General features: G+C 40.8%; 1 protein-coding gene across 13 annotated transcripts in view; it reads left to right on the top strand.

The window, feature by feature from the left end:
* Nucleotides 1–22,247, top strand: part of supt20 (SPT20 homolog, SAGA complex component) — a 74,830-nt gene that overhangs the window by 26,353 nt on the left and 26,230 nt on the right. For all 13 annotated transcript variants that reach the window (XM_078222287.1, XM_078222285.1, XM_078222284.1 and 10 more), the window contains 6 exons: nt 1,693–1,859; nt 4,195–4,227; nt 4,332–4,449; nt 6,648–6,756; nt 7,958–8,119; nt 16,782–17,091. In XM_078222287.1, the coding sequence (XP_078078413.1) occupies nt 1,693–1,859; nt 4,195–4,227; nt 4,332–4,449; nt 6,648–6,756; nt 7,958–8,119; nt 16,782–17,091 (899 nt within the window). The remainder of the gene's footprint in view (nt 1–1,692; nt 1,860–4,194; nt 4,228–4,331; nt 4,450–6,647; nt 6,757–7,957; nt 8,120–16,781; nt 17,092–22,247) is intronic.

Raw genomic sequence — 22,247 nt, 5'->3', positions numbered from 1 at the left:
CGTGAATCATGACTGGTCCCCCATTGCAAGCAGAACCTCACTAGAAGCACACAAGTGAGTACAGCCCCCAGGTGCCCCAATCTACAGACCTAAGTTGCCAGCACCCACCTCGTCAGCATGATATCATGGGACCCTCCTCCTCTTCACTTCTTTGAGGCAAAAAATTTAAAAATATGGCAGGAAAGCTCGGCAATGCTGCCAGCAGGTTACCCTCCACTTTTGATGCCCGGCATGACACTTTGCCAAACAATGGCAAAATTCTGCCCTTGGTGACAGTCTTGGTTATTTGCCAAGCATCATTTGTTCATTTAACGGCAATGTTAGGAACAATGTATAACTTGTAAGTTTAATTTATATTTGTGTGTTACGAAAGCTGGAAAATGGTTTTAGCTTCATTTAGTTTTTTTATAAGTTTGATGCTGGGAAGTCTGGTGAGCCTCCTAACAAAAAGATCAACTTGTCAGGATTTGTTTTGTGTACGTACATTTTTAATGACGTTTTACAATCCTTGAAGTGAAAAGAGGGATTAAATATAAACAAGATAAAAAAAACTGCTGTTGCCTAGCAACAAGGGTCCAGTGGCACACAGACACAGAGTGGCTCATCGCGCCAATCGATCAGGGTCGCGAGTCAGTAAAATAGCGAGAGAGGCAAGAAACCGGGCACGGACCCGGTTTTTCACCTGACGACCTTACAGGTCCTGGATTGTCGGCATGATCAGCCTCGCACCTGGGAAGGGCTTGAGGCTGATTTTTAAACATTTTAATCTATTTTTAAATATTACCGGTGAGCCCAGAACGTAATAGCCTGGACTCAGTCGCCTTAGCGGCGTTGCTGGTGAAAGCCCTCACCGGCGAAAATCATGTATGGTCCCTACCAACAGGGACCAGACGTGATAGCTTCACCGGTGGGACCAGAGGCCACTGAAGCACCCTGGGTGGTCAGGGGTAGGGGGCAGTGCCCCATGGGCACTGCCAGCCTGGAAAGAGAAATGAGATCCTGCAAATGAGTTTTGGAATTAGGGAACAGATTAAAGAACATCTCCTCAATGGTAGAAACCTCAGGATTACACTTGCTAACCAGTATAGAAATTACTGGTTAAGGGAGATTAATTGCATGTCTGATGGTGGAGGGAAGAATTCCAGTTTTTGGGGCATTGGGAATCGGATAGGCAACAAGAGCAGCCTGTGTGGCTTCATGCTTGCTTTGGGCTAGAACCAATGTCCCTGTTAGTAGAGTAACTAGTGCTGTTGGAGAAGGTTTAAACTAACATGGTGGAGAGAATAAACAGGATGGTGAAGAAAAAATAAAAACAGTACGTTAACTGAGTGAATTGTTACACCACAAGGTAGACTGGGATAAAGGTTGTATTGGGGGTCAAGAGTGCGGAACAGGTTGTTTAAAAGGATTTATCCTGATGGCTTCCTAACTCAGAATGTTTCTGGTCCAACAGGTACCAATTGTTTGTTTAGTTCTGGGAAATTAATTAAGGCAAACAATTAACATGAGATTATGAGAACAATTAGGATATAGTGGCCATAACTACAGGGGAGGGATACTCGGTACTCTGGGTTGGTAGAAGAGTAAAAGATTTATCCAGCATTGAAATTTATAGTGACATCTGATCTTTAGCTCTACTGTGTAGACATTAAATGATGACACTAAGAATATTTAATTATTGAATTCTTTAAGGAAGCAAATGATGAATACGTTTTTGAGTGGGAAGGAACAGATCAAGTTCATGCCTCCAAATTAACAATTTATCAGTCATCAGATGACCCCCTCTTTTATGGTAAGATACAAATGGTGAAGGAGCCCAAACCAGAGGAAGAAAACGAACACTTGGTTACTCACATCCCGTAAGTAGACATTTACTGCACAGTAGGATTAGGAAGTATGAACATATACAGGAATAGGCCAGTCAGCCTTCGAGTCTACTCCACCATATAATAAAATCATGGCCCCATCGTGGCTGGAACTGCCTTGGGAGACTTGGCAGCTGACCCAAAGGTCCACTGACTTCTGGCAGGGTGGCATGGTGGCAATGAAGTCACTGTGAAAATCCCCTAGTCGCCACACTCGGGTGCCTGTTTGGATACACTGCATTCACACATCTTTCAATTCAATTCAATCCCAGTCCTATTCATACGGGGTTATCTTTTGAGGGAAGGTTGGACAGGTTGGGCCTGTATCCACTGGAGTTTAGAAGAATAAGAGGTATGGTGGCACAAAGTAAAGTAAAAGTAAAGTTTATCTATTCATCACAAGTAAGGCTTACATTAACACGGCAATTAAGCTACTGTGAAATTCCCCTAGTCGTCACACTCTGGCGCCTGTTCAGATCAATGCACCTAACCAGCATATCTTTCAGATTGTGGGAGGAAATTGGAGCACCCAGAGGAAACCCACACAGTGGTTAGCACTGCTGCCGCACAGCGCCAGGGGCCCGTGTTCAATTCCTGGCTTGGGTCGCTGTCTGCACGGAGTCTGCACGTTCTCCCTGTGTCTGCATGGGTTTCCTCCGGGTGCTCCGGTTTCCTCCCACAGTCCAAAACATGTGCTGCTTAGGTGCATTGGCCATGCTAAATTCTCAGTGTATCCAAACAGGTGCCCGAGTGCGACAACTAGGGGATTTTCACAGTAACTTCATTGCAGTGTTAATGTAAGTCTACTTGTGACACTAATAAAATAAACTTAACTCCAGGCAATGGGCAAAGCTGGAAAATTCCCCTCCATGGCTAATCTGACTTTGGCCCCGACTCTACCCTCCTGCCTACCCCCTACACTCTTGTTTGTCAAAAATTCATCTCACTCTGCCTTAAAACTGTTCAATAACAATGCTTTCACCTATCTCTGGGGAAGAGAATTTCACAGATTCACAACCTCTGAGAGAAAAATTATCCTCATCTCCATCTGAAATGGGACATCCCTCATTTTTAAACTGTCTCCCCCAGTTCTGGTCTCTCCCAACAAGGGGAAACATCCTTTCAGTATCCACCCTATAAAGTCCCTTCAAGATCTTAAATGTTTAAGTAAGATCACCTCTTATTCTTCTAAACTCCAATGGATACAGGCCCAACCTGTCCAACCTTCCCTCAAAAGATAACCCCGTATGAATAGGTCTGGGACTGAATTGAAAGATGTGTGAATGCAAAATAAATATCTTGGAGTAAATCGTTTTGTGCTCCAACTTTAAAAAGGCTGACCCAAATTAGTAGCTTCATTAATGTTGTGTTTACATTACCAAAAGAAATTTCAGGAATTTACCATTAACCCAAATGATGAAATTATACTCGTACATCTTTTGAGGAGCTATCTGTTAGGAGTAATTATTGTAATTATATATGTGATAGAGAAATCAATGTATCCACTCTTATTCTATGTGATATCATGACCAAAGATCACTACTCACAATGCGACATGAGGGAAAGCTGTAAACTGAATGCTTGCTCCCAGCGACCTCTAAGCAACAATTCAAAAATGTAGCATGGACACAAGAGATTCAGACTAATAATTAATTTTAAAATGTTTAAAATTATGAAATTATTCAATTGAAAATTGCAACTATTATTTTGTCCAGAATTTTGTTACTCCATTGGGTCTAAGGAAGAGTAATATTACAAAACAATTCCTGATTTGATGATTCGGAAGTATCAAAGTGTCACTTGGGCTATATTAGCACTTCAAAAACATTTTATAGTTTTTAGTAAATATGTTGGATATGTCGGGACATTACAAGATGTTTTATAGTTAATGGACTATTTCTGACATGTAACCACTGCTCTTTTTAGCTGCGGCAGCAGCTAGTTTGTCCCAAGAAATGAATCAATCTGTTTTTGGTACTTGAGGAAAGAATGTTCGTCAGGAAGCTAACTCTGTTCTTCCTGGTGTTGTTAAAACTCTTACTGTGTTTACTTCCTCAAATAGCCATAGATTCTTTTAAATCCACCTGAGCTGGCATGTATATTCTCAGTTTCATGTTGCATCTAAAAAATTGCATCGCAGTGCCGACTAAAGTATCAGCTGAAACTGTGCTCTCATGTCTGTGATAGTGCTTGAACCCAGTGCATTCTAAGTCAGAACTGTGAATGTTTAACTTGCAGAAGTGTGTTTGCAATTGAATAGTTTAGGCCTATACATTTTTTAAATATTTGTTCATGAATCTCAACTCTAAAACATTGTTTTGTATACCAGGTTCCCAATAGGTACAAAAGCAGAAGCTGACAGGTGAGTGCCCTTGGTTTTCCTCTCTTCCTCTACCTACACACTGTTTATTACAGAGTTTTCACCATCCGGGTTTACTGTTTAAAACCCATCTTGTTAAACTGCAGGTTTGTAAAGCAGTATTTTGAGGTTTTGCAGCAGGACATCAAGTGCCCAGTGAAGATTTCCCACAACTCAGCTGGCTCTGTTAGCCAGAGTCACTTGTCACCTGGAAAAGAAATTGAGGTGGGTTCACAATAGGATGCTTTTACTATTTAAAGTTCGGGTTTGTACTCAGAATTATTACTTTTTTTAATCAGTCCATCCTCTTGATATCTTTACCCATTCTGTTGCATAGTCCACTGTATTGAGATCATGTCTTTAGTGAAATTATAATTGAAATTAGTTTTTCATTAAACATAATTTATTATTTTGAATAGCAGAACCTCAAGCGACCAGCTCCAACACCTTCGATGGTCCTTCAGATTGCTACACAAAGATGAATTTGAGCATTAACTAATTACATCTGCATCCCATACAAATCCCTGTGGAACTGCAGTCTCTCCTGTTCCTAATTCCAATCCAAAATGATTTTTTTTCCATTTAAAATCAACTAATATTTATATATGGCTCCTGATTTATTCTTGAAAGCGCAGCATTTCTTCATGTTGAATAATAAACTAGTTATGTTACTCCTACCAGCCAGCTATTTTATTAAAAAGGATGAACAGGACTTTAGTGTAGATTTTTTAAAAATAGTTATCGCTATGCTGATCTTATTCTATGTGTAAGTATATGCATGTCGATGATGAAAATCAATCTTACAAAACAAATTAAGCCCGTAATTTTCATTCAGGAATGCTCCAGTGTCACATGACTCACTGAGCTTCATTGCACATTTTGCAATAGTCATAACAGTCAGCATATTGGGATATTTTATGCCCTCTCACGTGGTGTGTTTGGAGACAGAGAGGGTACTTTGGCGGGAGTTTGGTGCGTGAGCATCCTGTCGCCTTTCTGCTTACATCCAATTTAAATCCAGGACGAGAAGGCCCATGGTCAGACTTGCTGCCCTGTTGCCAGTTGAGGCCCTTAAATGGCCAATTGATGACCACTTAAGGCCTCATCCAGCTGCCACTGGTATCCGCCCAGCTGTGGATGGATTCAACACCGTGTGGCATGCACAATAAGTACAACTGTGTGGGCTGCTTGTTCCTGGCAGTGGCAGAGGGTTCAAAGGTTCCCGGTGCCTAATCATTGCAGCTGACTCCCCTCGCTTCAATCCCAACCCTCCCGTGACCTCTGCGCCAGAAAACCTCTCCTGTCATGACTTACCTCTGGGCTGTGTCACTTGATCTTGGATCTCTGGTCTGGTGGCAGTCCTTCCAGAAGCAGCCACCACATCCCCAGTGATGCTGGTGAGCAAAAGCAGCTGCCACCCTCTGATCAGCCAGCAGCTCTCAGTGGGTACTAGATTTCAAGGCACGGCTGGTGGTCACTCCTGCCAGACACTTAATACCAATGGGTGCTCCTAGACGAGGCAGTGCAGGTCTATTGCTGACTGTCCAACCAGCAGACAAGTCCTCCGACACCTCCATTAAGTTCTCCCCCCCCCCCCCCCCCCCGGCCCAAAGTTTGCAGAGGATGGAAACAATTGAGTTGTAAAATAAAGGTTCTGCACTTCAGTAATAGCGAATGTACTTGTTAAATACTATCATAGAAATCATAGAAACCCTACAGTGCAGAAACAAGCCATTCGGTCCATCAAGTCTGCACCGACCACAATCCCACCCAGGCCCTACTCCCATATACCTACACATTTTTCCCGCTAATCCCTCTAACCTACGCATCTCAGGACACTAAGGGGCAATTTTACCATGGCCAATCAACCTAACCCGCACATCTTTGGACTGTGGGAAGAAACCGGAGAACCCGGAGGAAACCCACGCAGACACGAGAAGAATGTGCAAACTCCACACAGACAGTGACCCAAGCCAGGAATCGAACCCAGGTCCCTGGAGCTGTGAAGCAGCAGTGCTAAGCACTGTGCTACCGTGCCGCCCTAATACTAGTGTACTTGTTAAATTCTATGACTTACAATATTGAAAATAATTGCTTAAACACTGGTATGCTGTGTTTGTCAAAGTGAAAAACACCATGACCAAAACTTTCCAGTTGTTCACACTGATGGGATCTTCTGGTCCCGTTGATGGTGCACCCCTGCTGCGGGTTTCTCGGTGGCGTGAGGTGGAGGCAATGGGAAATCCCATTTACAGTGGCAGGATCATTAGATTCCACCACCGGCCAATGGCACGCCACTTCCTGGCGTGAGAAACACGCCGTGAAAAGGCCAGAGAATCCTGCCCCATGTGTCTCAAAGGAAAAATATGTTCCATATGTTATGCTGAATAACTGTTTGATTAGCCATTTGTTTTTATTTGCAGCAATCTGAAGACATTTCTGGATCTGTCCAGTCTTCTATACTGGGGAAGGGTGTGAAGTATCGACCTCCATCCATTAAACTTCCTAGTAGCTCAAGTAGCAGCTCTTCAGGTAAATCCTTTCATGACTGAATTGTTTGTATAGCATCCTTAATCATTTCTGATTATGCTTATGTTGGTTCATGCACAAATGAAGATGATTACGTTTCAGAATGGAACTGAAAAATCTGACAAACACGTATCGCTGAAATGTAACATGACTTGGTAGGGATATGCTAAATATTAAATATTCCAAACCAGCCTTTCTTTTAACAATGTCAGTTATTGAATTGTTCATTTTACTTCCCTGACCAATCTTTTCTGTTCTCATTATATTTAACTTAATCTAAAGGGATTCTTAAATCCAAATCCAAATGATAGTAGTTCTAAGTGTAGGTTAAATTAATGCATTGGCTTTACAAATCATTGTCACCTGATGATCTATGATTGCACAAATCAAAAAAGTGATAGTTCTCGCCTATATTCTGCAACAACACTGCCAGTAATAAAAAGACACTCTTGAATGATACCTGAATAATTTTCTTACTTTGCCTTACACAGGGAATAGGGGATGGGGGCAATCGGCCGGGTTGGTGACCAATCTGGCCAGGGGTCGGGGGGCAATCGGCTAGAGTGCCATTGGCTGGGGGTGGGGTGGGGAGGCAATCAGCCAGGGGTGGGTGGGATATTGGGACAATATCCAGGGAGGGGGGGTTTGGGCGATTGGCCAGGGAGGTCAGCAATCAGGAGTGCAGGGGAAGGTAGGCGATATCCAGGGGGTGGGGGGGCCTGACAGATCTGCAGTGTTCAGTTACACAGAACAGAGATCTGCGCATGCGCAATAGAACCCTCTAATGTGAGCAGCCAGCTTTTACTCTGTCCACTCCCCATACTGGCATGAATTACATTTTGCCTCTTTTTTGCCATAAGATCGTGTCTAAAAGCTCGCTGAAAAAATGGGCATGCTGGGTAAGAAGTTAAAATAAGTTGGTGATCAATCAGTAAAAGAACAGATTTGTTGGATCAAACCACCTATTTCTGTTCATGAGATTTTCTTTGTCTCCAACTGTTAGCCACATGGAAAATAGGAAGGCCAGAAAACAGATCCATCCACTTTTCTCATAGAGGGAATAGTATACAGGATGGCTTGAGGAAGGATGACTAAAAGAGGAGCAAAGAAAATATGGGGAATGGAAAGTTAAGACCTTGGTTTTCCCAAAATAGTAAGCTTTTTAAGTAGTGTTAGACTAAAATATATTTGTGATCTATTTTAGGAAATGTCTTTAGTCCGTTGCAACCAAGTGGCCACCTGAAATCCACAACTCCCCCTCCTACTACTACTAAAAGTGCTAGTTTGTCCAGAAAACATTCTGCGGATTTTAATCAAGCGAACATCCTCTCACCACCTGCCATGTCTCCAGTGGGTACATCACAAAGTGAGTGGAATAACTAGCAACATATTTGTGGCTAGTTCACTATGTTAATGGTGTGCATACATGTTAATAAGCTAAATTGCTTCGTATGGCTTTTCCCTAAGAATGCCTTTCTCTAATGTTGAATGTGTGCCACATTTAAATGTATAATTTAATTAAGTTTCATGTATATAATTGTATAATACAGCATTTTGTATGTCTGTGTACTCAAAATAGTCAAAGTAAAAATAAATGAGTGCTGTGGTTGACAAATTGAAACGTTCATAAGCATTGGTGTAAAATGAATGTATAAAAGATTTGATGACAAACGCCAGTGATAAATTCAAAGAATTTCAAAATTTGAGCTTACATGCTTAAGTTGTTAACATCTTAAGGTAACCTAATTCTGTAAAACCTGTTATTACTGCAAGAAATTGATCACACATGAGCCTCAGAAATGGCTGTAGAAATTTGAATTAGGGTTATGTGATTTGCCCAGAGATGATATCAACAACTTGCATTTATATAGCACCTTTAAAAGAATAAAACTTCACACAGTGCTTCAGAGGAGCGCTATCAAACAGAATTTGACTCCAATCCACCAAAGGAGATATCATGACAGGTAGCCAAAAGCTTGGTCAAAGACATAGGTTTAAAGGAACATTGTAAAAGAGGAGAGAAAGGCACCAAGGTTTAGGCAAGAAATTTCAGGGCTTAAGAACATAAAATGTAGGAGAAGAGGTAGGCCATTTGGCCCCTTCAGCCTGCTCTACCATTCAATAAAAACATTGCTGATCAGATTGTGGCCGTAACTCCATTTTCCTGCCTAGTTTCCTCTCCCCACCCCCCACTCCCAAACCTGTCAATTATCCTTCATTCCATTGTAAATTAATGATCTGTGTATCTCACCCAGCCCTCACTGCTCTCTGGGATGGAGAATTCCAAAGGTAAATGACCTTCTGAGAGGAAATTGTTCATCATTTCCATCTTAAATGGAAACTGCATCCTCCAGTTCTAGATTCCCTGATGAGGGGAATCATCCTCTAAGTGTCTACTGTGCCAAGTCCCCTCAGAATCTTTCAATAAGATCTCCTCTTATTCTTCTAAACTGCGATGTGTTTAGGCCCAGTCTGCTGCATCTTCCCTCGTAAAACAACCTGGTGAACCTTCTTTGAACTGCTTCCGATGCAAGTATGCTCCTCCTTAATCAAGGTGACCAAAACTTTACACTACTCCAGGTCTGACCTCACCAGTGTTCTGTATACTTGTAGCAAGACTTTGGCTGGGATTTTCCGGCCCTTCCCATCGGCCCTTTGCCCGCTTGCAGGCGACCCTCTTCCCCCCCGGAAGTTCCCTGGTGGTGTGGCCCGTTAGTAAAGTATAAAGCCACTGGTTTTGGCAGGACTGGAAGGTCCCATCAGCCGCCAATGGCGAGCAGAGTTCATAGAATCATAGAATCCTTACAGTGCAGGAGGAGGCCATTCAAGCCCATCAAGCCTGCACTGACAACAATTCCACCAGGCTCCATTCCCATAACCCCATGTATTTATCCTGCTAATCTCCCTGACACTAAGGGGCAACTTAGCATGGCCCTAATTCGCACATCTTTGGAGTGTGGGGGGAAACCAGAGCACCCGAAGGAAACCCACACAGACACGGGGAGAATGTGCAAACTCCACACAGACAGTGGCCCGAGACCGAAATTGAACCTGGGTCCCTGGCGCTGAGGGACAGCAGTGCTAGCCACTATGCCACCATGCCACCCTAGAAGTTGCTTACCCTACTTCTTTAAAACAAAATAATGCTATGTTTGATTTGTCATATAAGTAATTTTACACTACTTCAACCCTTCGATATTCCGTATTGAAGATTGAGATCATCAGTGGGAAAACATGCAAACTCAACACAGTCACCCTAGGCCAGAATTGAACCCAGGTCCCTGGCACTGTGAGGCAGCAGTGCTAACCACTGTGCCACCATGCTGCCCAATGGTCAGTCTCTCTCCATTTAAATAATATTCCATTTTTGTATTTTTCCCACCAAAATGGACAACCTCACATTTTCCCATACTATATTTAATGTGCCAATTTTTGTCAATTCAATTCACCTGTCTATATCCCTTTGCAGACTCTGTGGGCAGGATTTTCCAATCCTGCTCGCCCAAAACCAGAAAATCCCACCTGAGGTCAGTGGACCTTTACATAGTCCATCCCTTGCCCTTGGCAGGCAGGACAAGAAAATTCCTCCATGTGTCTTCCTCACAACAACATGCTTTCCTACCTGGCTTTGTGTCATCATCAGACTTGACTACCTTCATCTTAGTCATTAATACAGCTTGTAAATAACTGTGGCCTCAGCACTGATCCCGATTGGAAAATGACCAATTGTATCCCAACTCTCCATTCCCAGTTTGATAGCCTCCATCTTCCATCCATATTAGTATATTACTCTCAACACCATGAAGCGACTTAAGGTACCACCACCAGTAATGAAGTGGTGAAAATTGGGGTAGCACAAAAGGGCAGAATTGGAGGAGATTTTGGAGGGTTGTAGGGCAGAGGTTTCCGAGATGCTGAGGGACAAGGTCATGGAGATTTGAAATGAAGATGAGAACGTTAAAAATTATGTATTGCTGGGCCAAGGTTTGATGTCGATCAGCGAGCACAGTTGGGATGCATGGACATAGCTTGGTGCTTGAATTAATTGGTAGCAATTTTGCTTGTAGAACCATTCTCAACACCATTTGAGCATAAAATGTAGATGAAAACTGCAGTGAAGGTCAGAGGGTTGATATATTGTCTGTTTTTGGATGACATGTTAAACACAGATCCCTGATCTGGTGCTTAGCATGGGTGTTAAAGGTTCTGCAGTACTACATAAAGAAGAGCCAGTCACTATTACTCCCTCAATTAGTTGAAACAGACATGGCTGTTTGTGAAAGGTTGCTGGCACAGAATGGCGGCCATGTTTGTTCACATAATAATCACCGCACTTCAAAAAGTATTTCACTGTACAGTACTTTGCAGTGTTTAGACACAAAAAGTACTCTATAAATACTGTGATATATTTCAATGTAAATATTTTGTAGCAATGATTTTTGTTCATTACTACATTTCTGCTTCAGTTACTCTTTGGAAGTCACTGTACTTTCACACCATTGTAATAACTGCATCAACTTTATAATGCATTGTTTTAGTTAACTGAAAAAAGACTTTAAACAGGGAAATAACCAATACTCGAGAGCACCCTTGTGAAAATACAAGTGATATTTGCTGAAAAAATTACCCAAGGGGTAATTTCTTTCCTATAATTGATAGTGTAGGTACAATGCTCTTTATTGAATTATCATATACCCTACAGCTGCATTGATGTAAATGCTTGTTAATTTGCTGACATCCAATGGGTGCCTGCCCTTGGAAATGCTGAGCTGGAAACCAGTAGATGTTTTTCCCCAATGCAATTTATTCGTAACCTTTATACTTGAATCTATTAGGGTACATGCAGATAACCATTTAAACCTTCTATAGACCAAAGTAATTCCAGCAATTATGGAATTATTGTGACAAGATTTACACACATTAAAATTGAAAGCAATGTTGCCATAAGTGTCCAGTGGTTGAACTTTCTGAAATATTTTAAAGGATTTTTCCTGTCAGATAAATGCAGCATTGCCAGTACCATGAGTATCTGCCTATACAAATCCAATCCTTTGGTGACTTACAATTCAAGCTGTGTTAATGCCTTGAATCCAGTTCGGTCTACGCGAGTTCATATAGAGGCCCAACCATAAGGTTTGTCTCAGACATTGGCAAAGCAGGTAAATTTAACAATAAAAAGGACTTTTGTAGATGGCAGAGAAGTATATTAATTTTAAGGTTAAACACTACTTGAATTTGTGGCCATGATTTTAGATAGTGTGTGAAGGCTTGATGCATATTTTAAGTTAGAAATGATTTGACATACAACAATATTATAAATTTGATTCTACTTCACAGGTCATAGTTAGTAGGGCATCCAAGTCAGGGCAGTCACAAGAGATTTCCCACTCCTGGAGAATTCCAGACGGTTTACTTAAAATTTTATTGAGTGGAATAATCGTGCAGTTCTCAAAATTACTTGCTAAGAATTTTTAAGCTCTAAGTAAAAAATATAAGCGTAGTGACAATCCGGATGGAATCTATTGGGGAAGTTGTATTAATCCTGGAAATTTAAAGTAATAATGTAATTCTATTCTTTTAATACAGATTTCCTATCTGAATCTTTGCAAATGAATCTAGTACTCAATTCCAAAGAGCAGTCAGTGACAAATTATTAGTAAAGTTTATAGCATATATGTTTAATGCCATCTTCACTATAGATTTATTAATATTTCTTGATGATGGCATCATTCTCTGCAATTTGTACCTCACTTTACTTCATAATAATTAAAATTTATGTCTGCCTTGTACCATTTTAATTACCTAAAATGTGATACAAACAGAATAAAAACCATTGGATGCAACATATATATACTCTGCTTGTTACATTAACTGTAACTTATCCTTCTACTAGTGAGGAATTCTCATCAGACTATGGAAAGGCGTAAGTTATGATATGATGTTCAGGAGTCATATTTATTTTACAACAAATGGAATAGATACAGTGCAATTAGAATACGCTACACACTGTTTACAAAGTGACCATGCCTTCATTTGCAGCTATGCCTCAGATTGCTCATCATGTAGGTTGAAGACAGTTCTTGTGGTGCACAACTAAATTGCCTTGTGCAAGCATAATAACTGTAAAATGGAAGAGATACCCAAAGGTTAAAAACTTGATTCCTATTTAATGAATGGGACTTATTTGTTATTTGTTAAACACTAATTAAAATTAGAGTTAAAAGAAGATCCATAATTTTTCCCATCACTAATGTTCAAGAATGAGCATTTGTAGGATGCTATGTTGGTAAGACCATAGATTATGTTGAAGGATGGTCTAGCTTTGCAAAATGACTTTCCTTATCTGTACTACTTTGCAGTATGGTTAGCAAATGGTCCTACTATGCGAACAACATAAGAATCTTCGAAAGGTGGAATTGTTTCCTGTGTTCATTAGGATTAACACAGACAATTAGATTCCTTTCCTCCAAAAACAATCTGGCCACAATAGAATGCATTATCCCCTCCACTGTCAGTAGTCTAAAGAAACCTTTCAGGAGAAACAGACACTTTTCAAAATTTACTAAGTGATCCTGCAAGGCATCTCTGGAGCACAGAAAGTAACTCTCACAATTTTGCCAAGCATAAGTATTTTAATTTTGCAGGGTAGGCAGATCTATCTGTGCTAAAATTGCTATATTAGTTATCTGTGGTAAAGTGTAGTTTAAAATACGATAAAATTATTATTTACTGCTTGATGTAGTCCATCATTCTTTCAATGAAAGCATACTGACTCTTATGTCATCCTTCCCTCTGAATGCCCTGGGGGAAAACATTTTTACTTTTCATCCCTACAGTTCAGAAGGAGGTCATTGGCCCATCGAACCTGCACCGACCACAATCCCACCCAGGCCCTATTCCCGTAACCCCACATGTTTACCCTGCTAGTTCCCCTGACACTAAGGGGCAATTTAGCATGGCCAATTAACCTAACCCATACGTCTTTGGACTGTGGGAGGAAATTGGAGCAGCCAGAGGAAACCCATGCAGACACAGGAAGAATATGCAAATTCCACACAGACAGTGACCTGAGACCAAAATTGAACCCAGGTCCCTGGTGCTGTGAGGCAGCAGTGCTAACCACTGTGCCACCCTAGGAGATACTTTCCCTGCTTATTTAAAAAAAATTAATGCTGTGTTTGATTTGTCATGTAAGTAATTTTACACTATTTTTACCCTTCAATACTCCGTATTGAAAATTGAGGTCATCAGTGGGATTATTTTCAAACCCCATGTTCATGGCTCTCATGATCCAAATAAACTGATGATCACTGCCTGAAGAGTTCCTCGTAAAGCGCATTAATAATGGCAAATGCCTTAATCAGCTGCCCAATTCCAGCATACCCAATAGGTATGTCTTATTCAAAGAATTATGAGGTTTTTCTGTTTTGATGATCTATCCATGACTAGCACTGACACCTAAGGCAACCTTGACGTAATTCTTAGGACTTCTGACCAAATATTTTTGATGCCTAAAATATCTGAGCGCCAAGTATTTCAGTCATCTGACCTCTGAGTCAGAAGGTTGTGGGTTCAAGTCCCACTCCAGGACCTGAGCGCATAAATTAAGGCTAAGACTCCAATGCAGTGCTGAAGGAGTACTGCACTGCCAGAGGTGCTTTTGGTTGAGGTGTTAAACCGAGGCGCTGCCTGCCTACTTAGATGGACATAAAAATTCCATGGCACTATTTCAGAGAAGAGCAGGAATGTTATCCCCAGTATCCTGGCCAATATTTATCTTTTAATCAACATCATGAAAAGAAAGATTATCTGGTCATCTCATTCTTCTTTGTAGGAGCTTGCTACGTGCAAATTGATTCCATATCTTACATTACTGCAAGTGACTTCGCTTCAAAAATACCTCATTGGCTATAAAGTACTTTGGGGTGTCCATTGGTCATGAAAGACGCTATATAAATGCAAGTCTATTTTCTTTTTTTAATAATTATTAAATTGAGGTTTGGGGAATTTTGCCTTGTCTTCAGCCTTTCTGGCTAAATTATATAGTGGGCACTAAAGGCATGGCTTGATAAAGTTGATCTACAAATTAGGACAAACCAAACACGATGATAATAGTCTTCAAGTTTGACTGGCACACACAAGGGAAATACCTCTATTACAAAAGAATTCTTAAACTCGGAGAAATCATGAGTCCAGTGATGTAACAAATCTTCTTAGTCAAGGAATGGATTGAAACATTAAATATTAAAGAAACAAAGGGCATGTAAATAGCGAAGGAAATTGTGGCTTTGAAAAATGCAAACAAAATGACTGGGTTGGACAATCTCAATAAGAATTACTTGCAACAGGTTTAAAAATGAAGATGTAACTGAAGTATGATGTTCCTGGAATCAATGACTGGACCAAAAGGTTAGAGAGCAGCTAGGGGAAAAAAGGATTGTCTTAAGCTTCATTGGAGCAGTATATGAGCAGTGACTGCCAGAGGAACACTTAATAGTACTACTATCACAGGATGGGAAACAAGTAAAGCCAAATCAACTTCCAGGATTCAGTTCAATGACAAAGTTTACACATCGTAACAATACGCAGAGAAAGAGAATTAAATTAATTTTATATATTTCATTTAGAGTTTAAAACTTTTCTTCTGAAATTGGATTCGTGGGCACAGCACTTCAAAACAACCATAAATGCATATAAAAGGACTAGTTTGAAGTTTTTGAACTTAAACTTAGTAGTGTTAATGCAAGGTTAATACTCATCAGCCCCTCCTGACTAGGATGTCCTTGCAGATAGACACATGGATTAAAACTTTCAAGGTTTGCAAGATTCTTCAGTAACTGTTTCAAAACCCCAACATAGAATAAATCATTGATTCCTTGCAACACCCACCAGCAAACTTGTCTCTTTCTCATCGTGTGGACTGTGAAGGACACTTCTAAAGTGCCCACTGAACTCCTTATCTGATAAAAGGAGAACTAAAATTAAGATAGCGTGTGTTCTTTCACTTAGCATTCACTTGGTACAAGTTCAGATTTCTGTTCAGATCTTTTAATTGGTGGACTCTCACGTTGATCTGCCGCTGTATAAAAAAACAAGGAATGTAAACTTTGCGTGTTACACTGTGTTCCAAGGTATAATTTGATTTCATATAGTTTTTACGCTTCAAAGAGAATCTATCTTGAAGACACTTGTTAGAAGTGGAGCTATTGTTAAAACTGTATTCTTATCACGGGAACAAGTTGTCCTCAAACTTCAGTAATCTGCAAAAGTATTTATTTACCAATCTCTAAAAGTAGTCTCACATAAGATAATTTGTTTCTTTTGCATGTATGACAACTGCTACATATGTATTAACTGTGAGATTATTACACTTAGAACGGCCTAAAAGTCTATAATTCACCCCAATGGTTCATTATCCCATTAATCGGTAGGATATAATATTAAACCATTTAATTGTACAAAATCACGTGCTATCTCTTAAATATTTGACAATTTTGAGATGCATAGGTAAAGCTTAAAAGTTTTTTTAATCCATTCATGGGATGTGGGCATCGCTGACTGGGCCATCACTTATTGTCCATCCTAAATTGCCCTTGAGAAGGTGCAGTGTGCAGTTATTGATTTATATCTGACATTACTGATTTACTCTGATGTTACCGATTTATATCTGATGTCTTCCAATTATTGATTTATATCTGGTGTATTTTTCCATTAACTATTCAGGCAGTGGAAGATTATTTCAAAGTCTAATTTTCATACTTGTATACTGCAGTCGTATTGTGTGAGCTATTATTTCCTTCAAACTGAATGGATGGAGAGTGACTTGATTAACAGTTTACAGGTGACCTTGAAACCTATTTGACAGCAATGTATACAATTGCAAGTCACTATTTCTGTTTACTTGAGTGAACTATTTTTTCCCCCTCGGCATTAACATTAAATTGTTTTTTTTTTTGGGCAGCTTTACAGAAAACCTCTGCATCGGTTTTAAAGTAATAATGTGGCACTTTTTTTTTCTTGATGAGCAGGATCTGGAACACCCAAGCCATCAACCCCCACACCAACCAACACCCCTTCATCAACTCCACACCCTTCTGATGTCCAAACCCCAGCATCTACAGCCACTCCCACAGCTACTCCTCCACAAGAATCAGGCCTCAATCCGCAGACCCTTTTAACCCCTTTTGCCCAACAGCAGATGGCTCTCAGTCAAGCTCTGCCAGTAATGACCATACCTCTTTCCAGTATGGTAACTTCCATTACAACCGGGAGTTCATCCACCCAGGTGATGACAAACCCAGCGGGTCTCAACTTCATCAATGTAGTGGGCTCTGTTTGGTAAGAATATTCTAAATCTTTTAAACCTATCATTTTATTTGGATGTATTAATCTTATAAGATTGAAGTGTATTTTTACTTTTATTCAAGATTGTGGATTTTTGTTGTTGCTGACTCTGACAACAGATTCTGGATCAGCGCCATATATATAGTTCCTACATTCAACATCCTTCATGTACCACAGGAGCAAACCAAAGTCACCAGTGAAAAGTCATCATTTTGATGCCATAGTGACAGACCTCTCTCTTCCATGCCACTCTACCCTCTTATCATTGTGGTATTTATTATGGTGCTGCATGATAAGTTTGTTTTACAGTTTTCCTAAAGTCTGTGCATTTCATTTTGTTTTACTTGTTGGAGAGATTTTGTGACTTCAAACAAATAAGGAAAGATTTTAATTTCCCAAGTGTGTGCAAGGGTTCATGGCAGTGGGAATGATATATTAACATGGCTGGACAATCAGTCAAGTGGCAGAAGGCAGAGAGTAGGAATAAATGGGGCATTTTCAAGGTGGCAGGCTGTAATTGGTAGCACCACAAGGATCAGTGCTTAAAGCCTTAGCTATTTATAATCTATTTTAATGACTTAGAATGGCAGAGCTCGGTGTTAGTGTAAACTATGAAGGGGACGCAAAATGGTGTGAATGAGATATAGATAAGTTAAGTGAGTGGGAGACAAGCTGGTAGATGGAGTGTAATGTGGATAAGTGTGAGGCTATTCATTTGAGAATAAGAATATAAAGTTTTAGAATATTTTTAAAAGGTGTGAAAATTATAAATGTTGATATTCAGAGAGTTCTGGGTACTCTCACAAGGAACACAAAGTGATGCAGGTACAGCAAGAAATTAGGAAAGCAAATGACACGTTTACTTTTAATTCAGAGGATTAGAGTGCAAGGAAGCCTTACTACGTGTAGGACTTTGGTGCAAGCATACCTGGAACCTTTTAGTCTCCATATCTACAAAAGGATGTTCTTACCTTGGGAGTGGTACAGCAAAGGTTTATTTGACTGTTTTTTGGGATAAGATGGTTGTGCTATGATCAGAGGCTGAGTAAATTGGGCCTATACGATCTGGAGTTTAGAAGAGTGAGAGGTGATCTCATTGAAATATATATAATTCTGAAGGAATTTGACAGGATGTGGACAACGAGAGGAAACATCCTCTAGCTGGATATCTAGAACATGGGGTCACAGCCTCAGGATAAAGGGGGCCATTATTTAGGACTGAGCTGAGAAGAACTTTCTTCCAGAAGGTTGTGAATCTTTTTAGTTCTGTACCCCAGAGGGCTATGTTGTTGACTATATTAAAGGTTGGGATAGATTTTTGACCACAGGGAATCAAGGGTAGAGTTCAGGCAGAAGATCAGCCATAATCAGGTTGAGTGGTAGAGCAGGTTTGAAGCACCATATGACCTAGTCCTTCTCCAATTTCTTACGTTCTTAGGAAGTTAACTATCTCCAGTCACATCTCCACTTCTGCAAGTGATTCCTCTTAGTCCAGGGTCTTATTGAAAATGTTTTGAAAACTTATTGAAAAACAAATGAACACCCAAACTTTCATCATAGTCTGCATCCTCTGATCTTCCTCCAACATAGCCATTGCTGAACTCTGATACTAAGTTGAGAAGCTCAAGGACTTGGTATCATGCATAGAGGTTCTCTGTGGCTGCTTCTCCTCTGGCCTTCCCTTTCACTCTTAACTACTCAGAGGGTGTAGGGCAGACAGTAAAGCTGGTGCCTGCCATGGTGAATCGAGGAACGTGCTGGAAGCAGGCAGGAAACTCATTTGCATCCCACTAATGGGATGCAGACAAAGGTCTGATTTCCCCCCACGTCTGATTCTCCGCAGCACCAGTGGGAAAACACGCCGATGCAAAACACTCTTCTAAACTCCAGACCGTATAAGCCAAATTTACTCAGCCTCTCATCATAGCACAACCATCTTATGCCAAAACACACACGACATTCAGATGTTAGGACTCACCTGAATAATGCCTCAGGCTGCCTTTGGAGTTCAGGAAAGAGGCTGATGGCAACCCTGGACCCCATAACACCACAGCAGTGGGAGGAGGGGGGGTGCAATCTACAGATGGACCTTCCAGATTCAGTGCCCAGAAGGGGGTCCATCTACCGGTCTCAGAGTGCTCCCGGAGATCGATCTTTATTTTCAGGAGGTCCACTTTTTTTCTTCAGTAGTTTGTCAGTGACATTGGGTGCCTTTTCAGTATGCCCAGATAGGACAGTGGATCATGCACCATAAGGTCTGTCCTGCCACAGAATAAGGTGCAAAACACCCAATTGCATAATTAATGAGGTCAGGGCCAGAAGATTTGGCATGCTTTCCATGAACTTCCAGGAAACCTTCCACATTCCTGCCCCCGCCATGGGACTTAGTCCCCAGATGGGAGAATTCTGTCCATGTCCCACCTCCCACAGTAACCATCAAACTTTTCTTCTCCATGAAATCCACCACTTGCTTTCTTGACGTAATCCTGATGCAGCTGACTTACTCAACTTCTATTTCTTGATCCCATGTTCACCAATAAAATCTCTTTAGTTTTATGTGCAGCACTGAACTGCCCTGGTCCAAGTTCTCAATGACAGTTGATGTTACGTCACTTTATCTCCCTTTATCTCTTTGTTACCTTTGAAATTACTGATCACTCTATACTAATTACCTCTCGTCCACGAACCAACTCCACAGCACTGTACTCTTCCATTTCTACTTCTTCAATGTAGCCACACTGCTATTTTCCCTCCTATGTAGGGAGGCAATGGCCTAGTGGTATTATCGCTAGACTATTAATCCAGAAGCGTAGCCAAGTTCAAATCCCACCACGCCAGATGGTGGAATTTGAATTCAATAAAAAAATCTGGAATTAAGAATCTACTGATGACCTTGAAATCATTGTCGATTGTCAGAAAAACCCATCTGGTTCACTAATGTCCTTTAGGAAAGGAAATCTGCCGCCCTTACCTGGTCTGGTCTACGTGTATCTCCAGAGCTGCAGCATTATGGTTGACTTTCAACTTCCCTCTGGCCTAGCCGAGGGTGATTAGGGATGGACAATAAATGCTGGCCAGCCAGCCATGCCCATGTCCCATGAATTAATTTTTTTTTTAATGTCCAAATAGCTACTTGCGGTGTACCTTATGTCTCCTTCATTAAAAAGCCACCCTTGGTAACATGATCAGCAAGATGTTTTATCTGTATGTTCCCTGTTCACCACTAGCAATGACTCTGTTGGGTCCTTGAATTGATTTCCTCCAGCTTAACGTTTGGAAAACCGAAGACTAGTATATTTTTCATTTCTGTCAGCACTTGCAGGCTTCTTGCAGATTGATAAATCTGCTGAAATATATTTGTCAATTTCCATGGCTGTCCTCTTTGGCCAATTTTGGTGCAGCCACAGTATTCAGTTCAGTGCTGGCAGGACTTCGTAACTCGTGTCCTTTTCCTTTCTATGACTGTACTCCTTCAGTTTCCTTGTTGTGCTTCCAATCTGCCTCGCTGTTGCTGAAACCCCAATTCACACCTTCACCTCGTGGAGTGATTGCTCCCAAAACTGTTCTTGTCATCCAAACTGACTGCACCTTTTGGCACACTTTAGTTGATAATTTATTCCATCCTTGTTGGGTCTCTGTGTACCAGCAAATCAAATCCAGTTCCTTACAATAGAAAATGCTGGGAAAGGCTGAGTAGATCATGTAGCATCTGGTGGAGGCCAGAATTCCCCCACCACGCCGGTGGCTGAGATTCTCCAGTCCCGCTGCAATGAATGAAGATTTGGCTGAGCACCAAATTCTCCATTCTTGCTGCCGGTGGGGGTGTATGAGATCAGAGAATTCCGGCCAGAGTTAATACTTCAGGTCAGAAATTTCATCCAACCTCATCAGAGGATGCCTGACCTGAGTATTTTCCAGCAATTTCTTTTTGTATTCCTGATTTCCAGCATGTATGGTATCTTGCTTGTTGCTTTGATGTTCAGTTTCTGGTCCTAGTTTTAAAAACATTCAGTGGCCTCATTTCATCCTTTCTGAGCTATTTTCTTTAGCTATACCTTCCACCCGCGCTCTCCATCCTACCATCTAACATTGATCATTCAATCACTATGCTTTGGCCACCTTGATGCTTTTCCTCTAAAGCCAATGATTGTTTCCTGGGCTAAGTTCAAGAATCTTGTTTCAGACGGCATCTGCTGAGCTATTGTTTGGATTAACTCGCATTGTGGGCCTGCAGGCTGACAGATTAATTTTATTTCAGGTGGTTAATCTAAACCGAGAAAAATGCACTCTTCCTCCTGAGTAACGTGGTCAGCTCCTATTAATTCAGTGATCTTCTGCTTGAGAAAAAATCTATTATCCAATAGTTCATCTCAAGAAATTATAATAAAACAGCCAAGTTTTAATATCATTTCACAGTCTACATTCAAATTAACAGATAATTTAAAATAGGCAATTGCAAATTATTGCCTCTATGGGGCTAGACTCCTGAAGTGTGAAAAGAATGCTGATTGAGAAAGTTAAATCTCTTCTTACTCATCTTATTAAAAAGAAGGATTTTCCATAAAATAAGATTTCTTTCATCCAGCCATTTCTAGAGATAGGATTTCCATAATATAATGATCTGTATACTTGCCTTCTCAAAAACAGTTGTTATCCATGTGTTATTCTAGTTTTAAAGTTTATTTAGTGTCACAAATCGGCTTGAAGTTACTGTGAAAATTCCCTAGTCGCCACACTCCAGCACCTGTTCGCTTACACTGAGGGAGACTTTAGCATTGCCAATGCACCTAACCAGCACGTCTTTCGGACTGTGGGAGGAAACTGGAGCACCCGGAGGAAATTCATGCAGATACAGGGAGAGCGTGCAGACTCCGCACAGACAGTGTCCCAAGCTGGGACTCAAACCTGGGTCCTTGGCACTATGAGGCAGCAGTGCTAACCACTGTGCCACCGTGCTGCCCCTTTGCTGTACTGTAAAGGAATGGTAAATTGCTCTATTTATATCAGTGGATTCTTCAAGGGACTTAATTTAAGTGATATTCTTCATTGGCAAATATAGATAAATCGTCATTCAAAGAAATGATAACAGCCATGCAAAGTGGGCAAAATTAATCTTATCTGAAATTTTTCCCAGCCCCATGATTGTGTGA

This window comes from Mustelus asterias, chromosome 10 (assembly GCF_964213995.1).
Source record: "Mustelus asterias chromosome 10, sMusAst1.hap1.1, whole genome shotgun sequence".
NCBI classification, from domain to species: Eukaryota; Metazoa; Chordata; class Chondrichthyes; order Carcharhiniformes; family Triakidae; genus Mustelus; species Mustelus asterias.
This window is presented reverse-complemented; position numbering and strand designations above follow the sequence as displayed.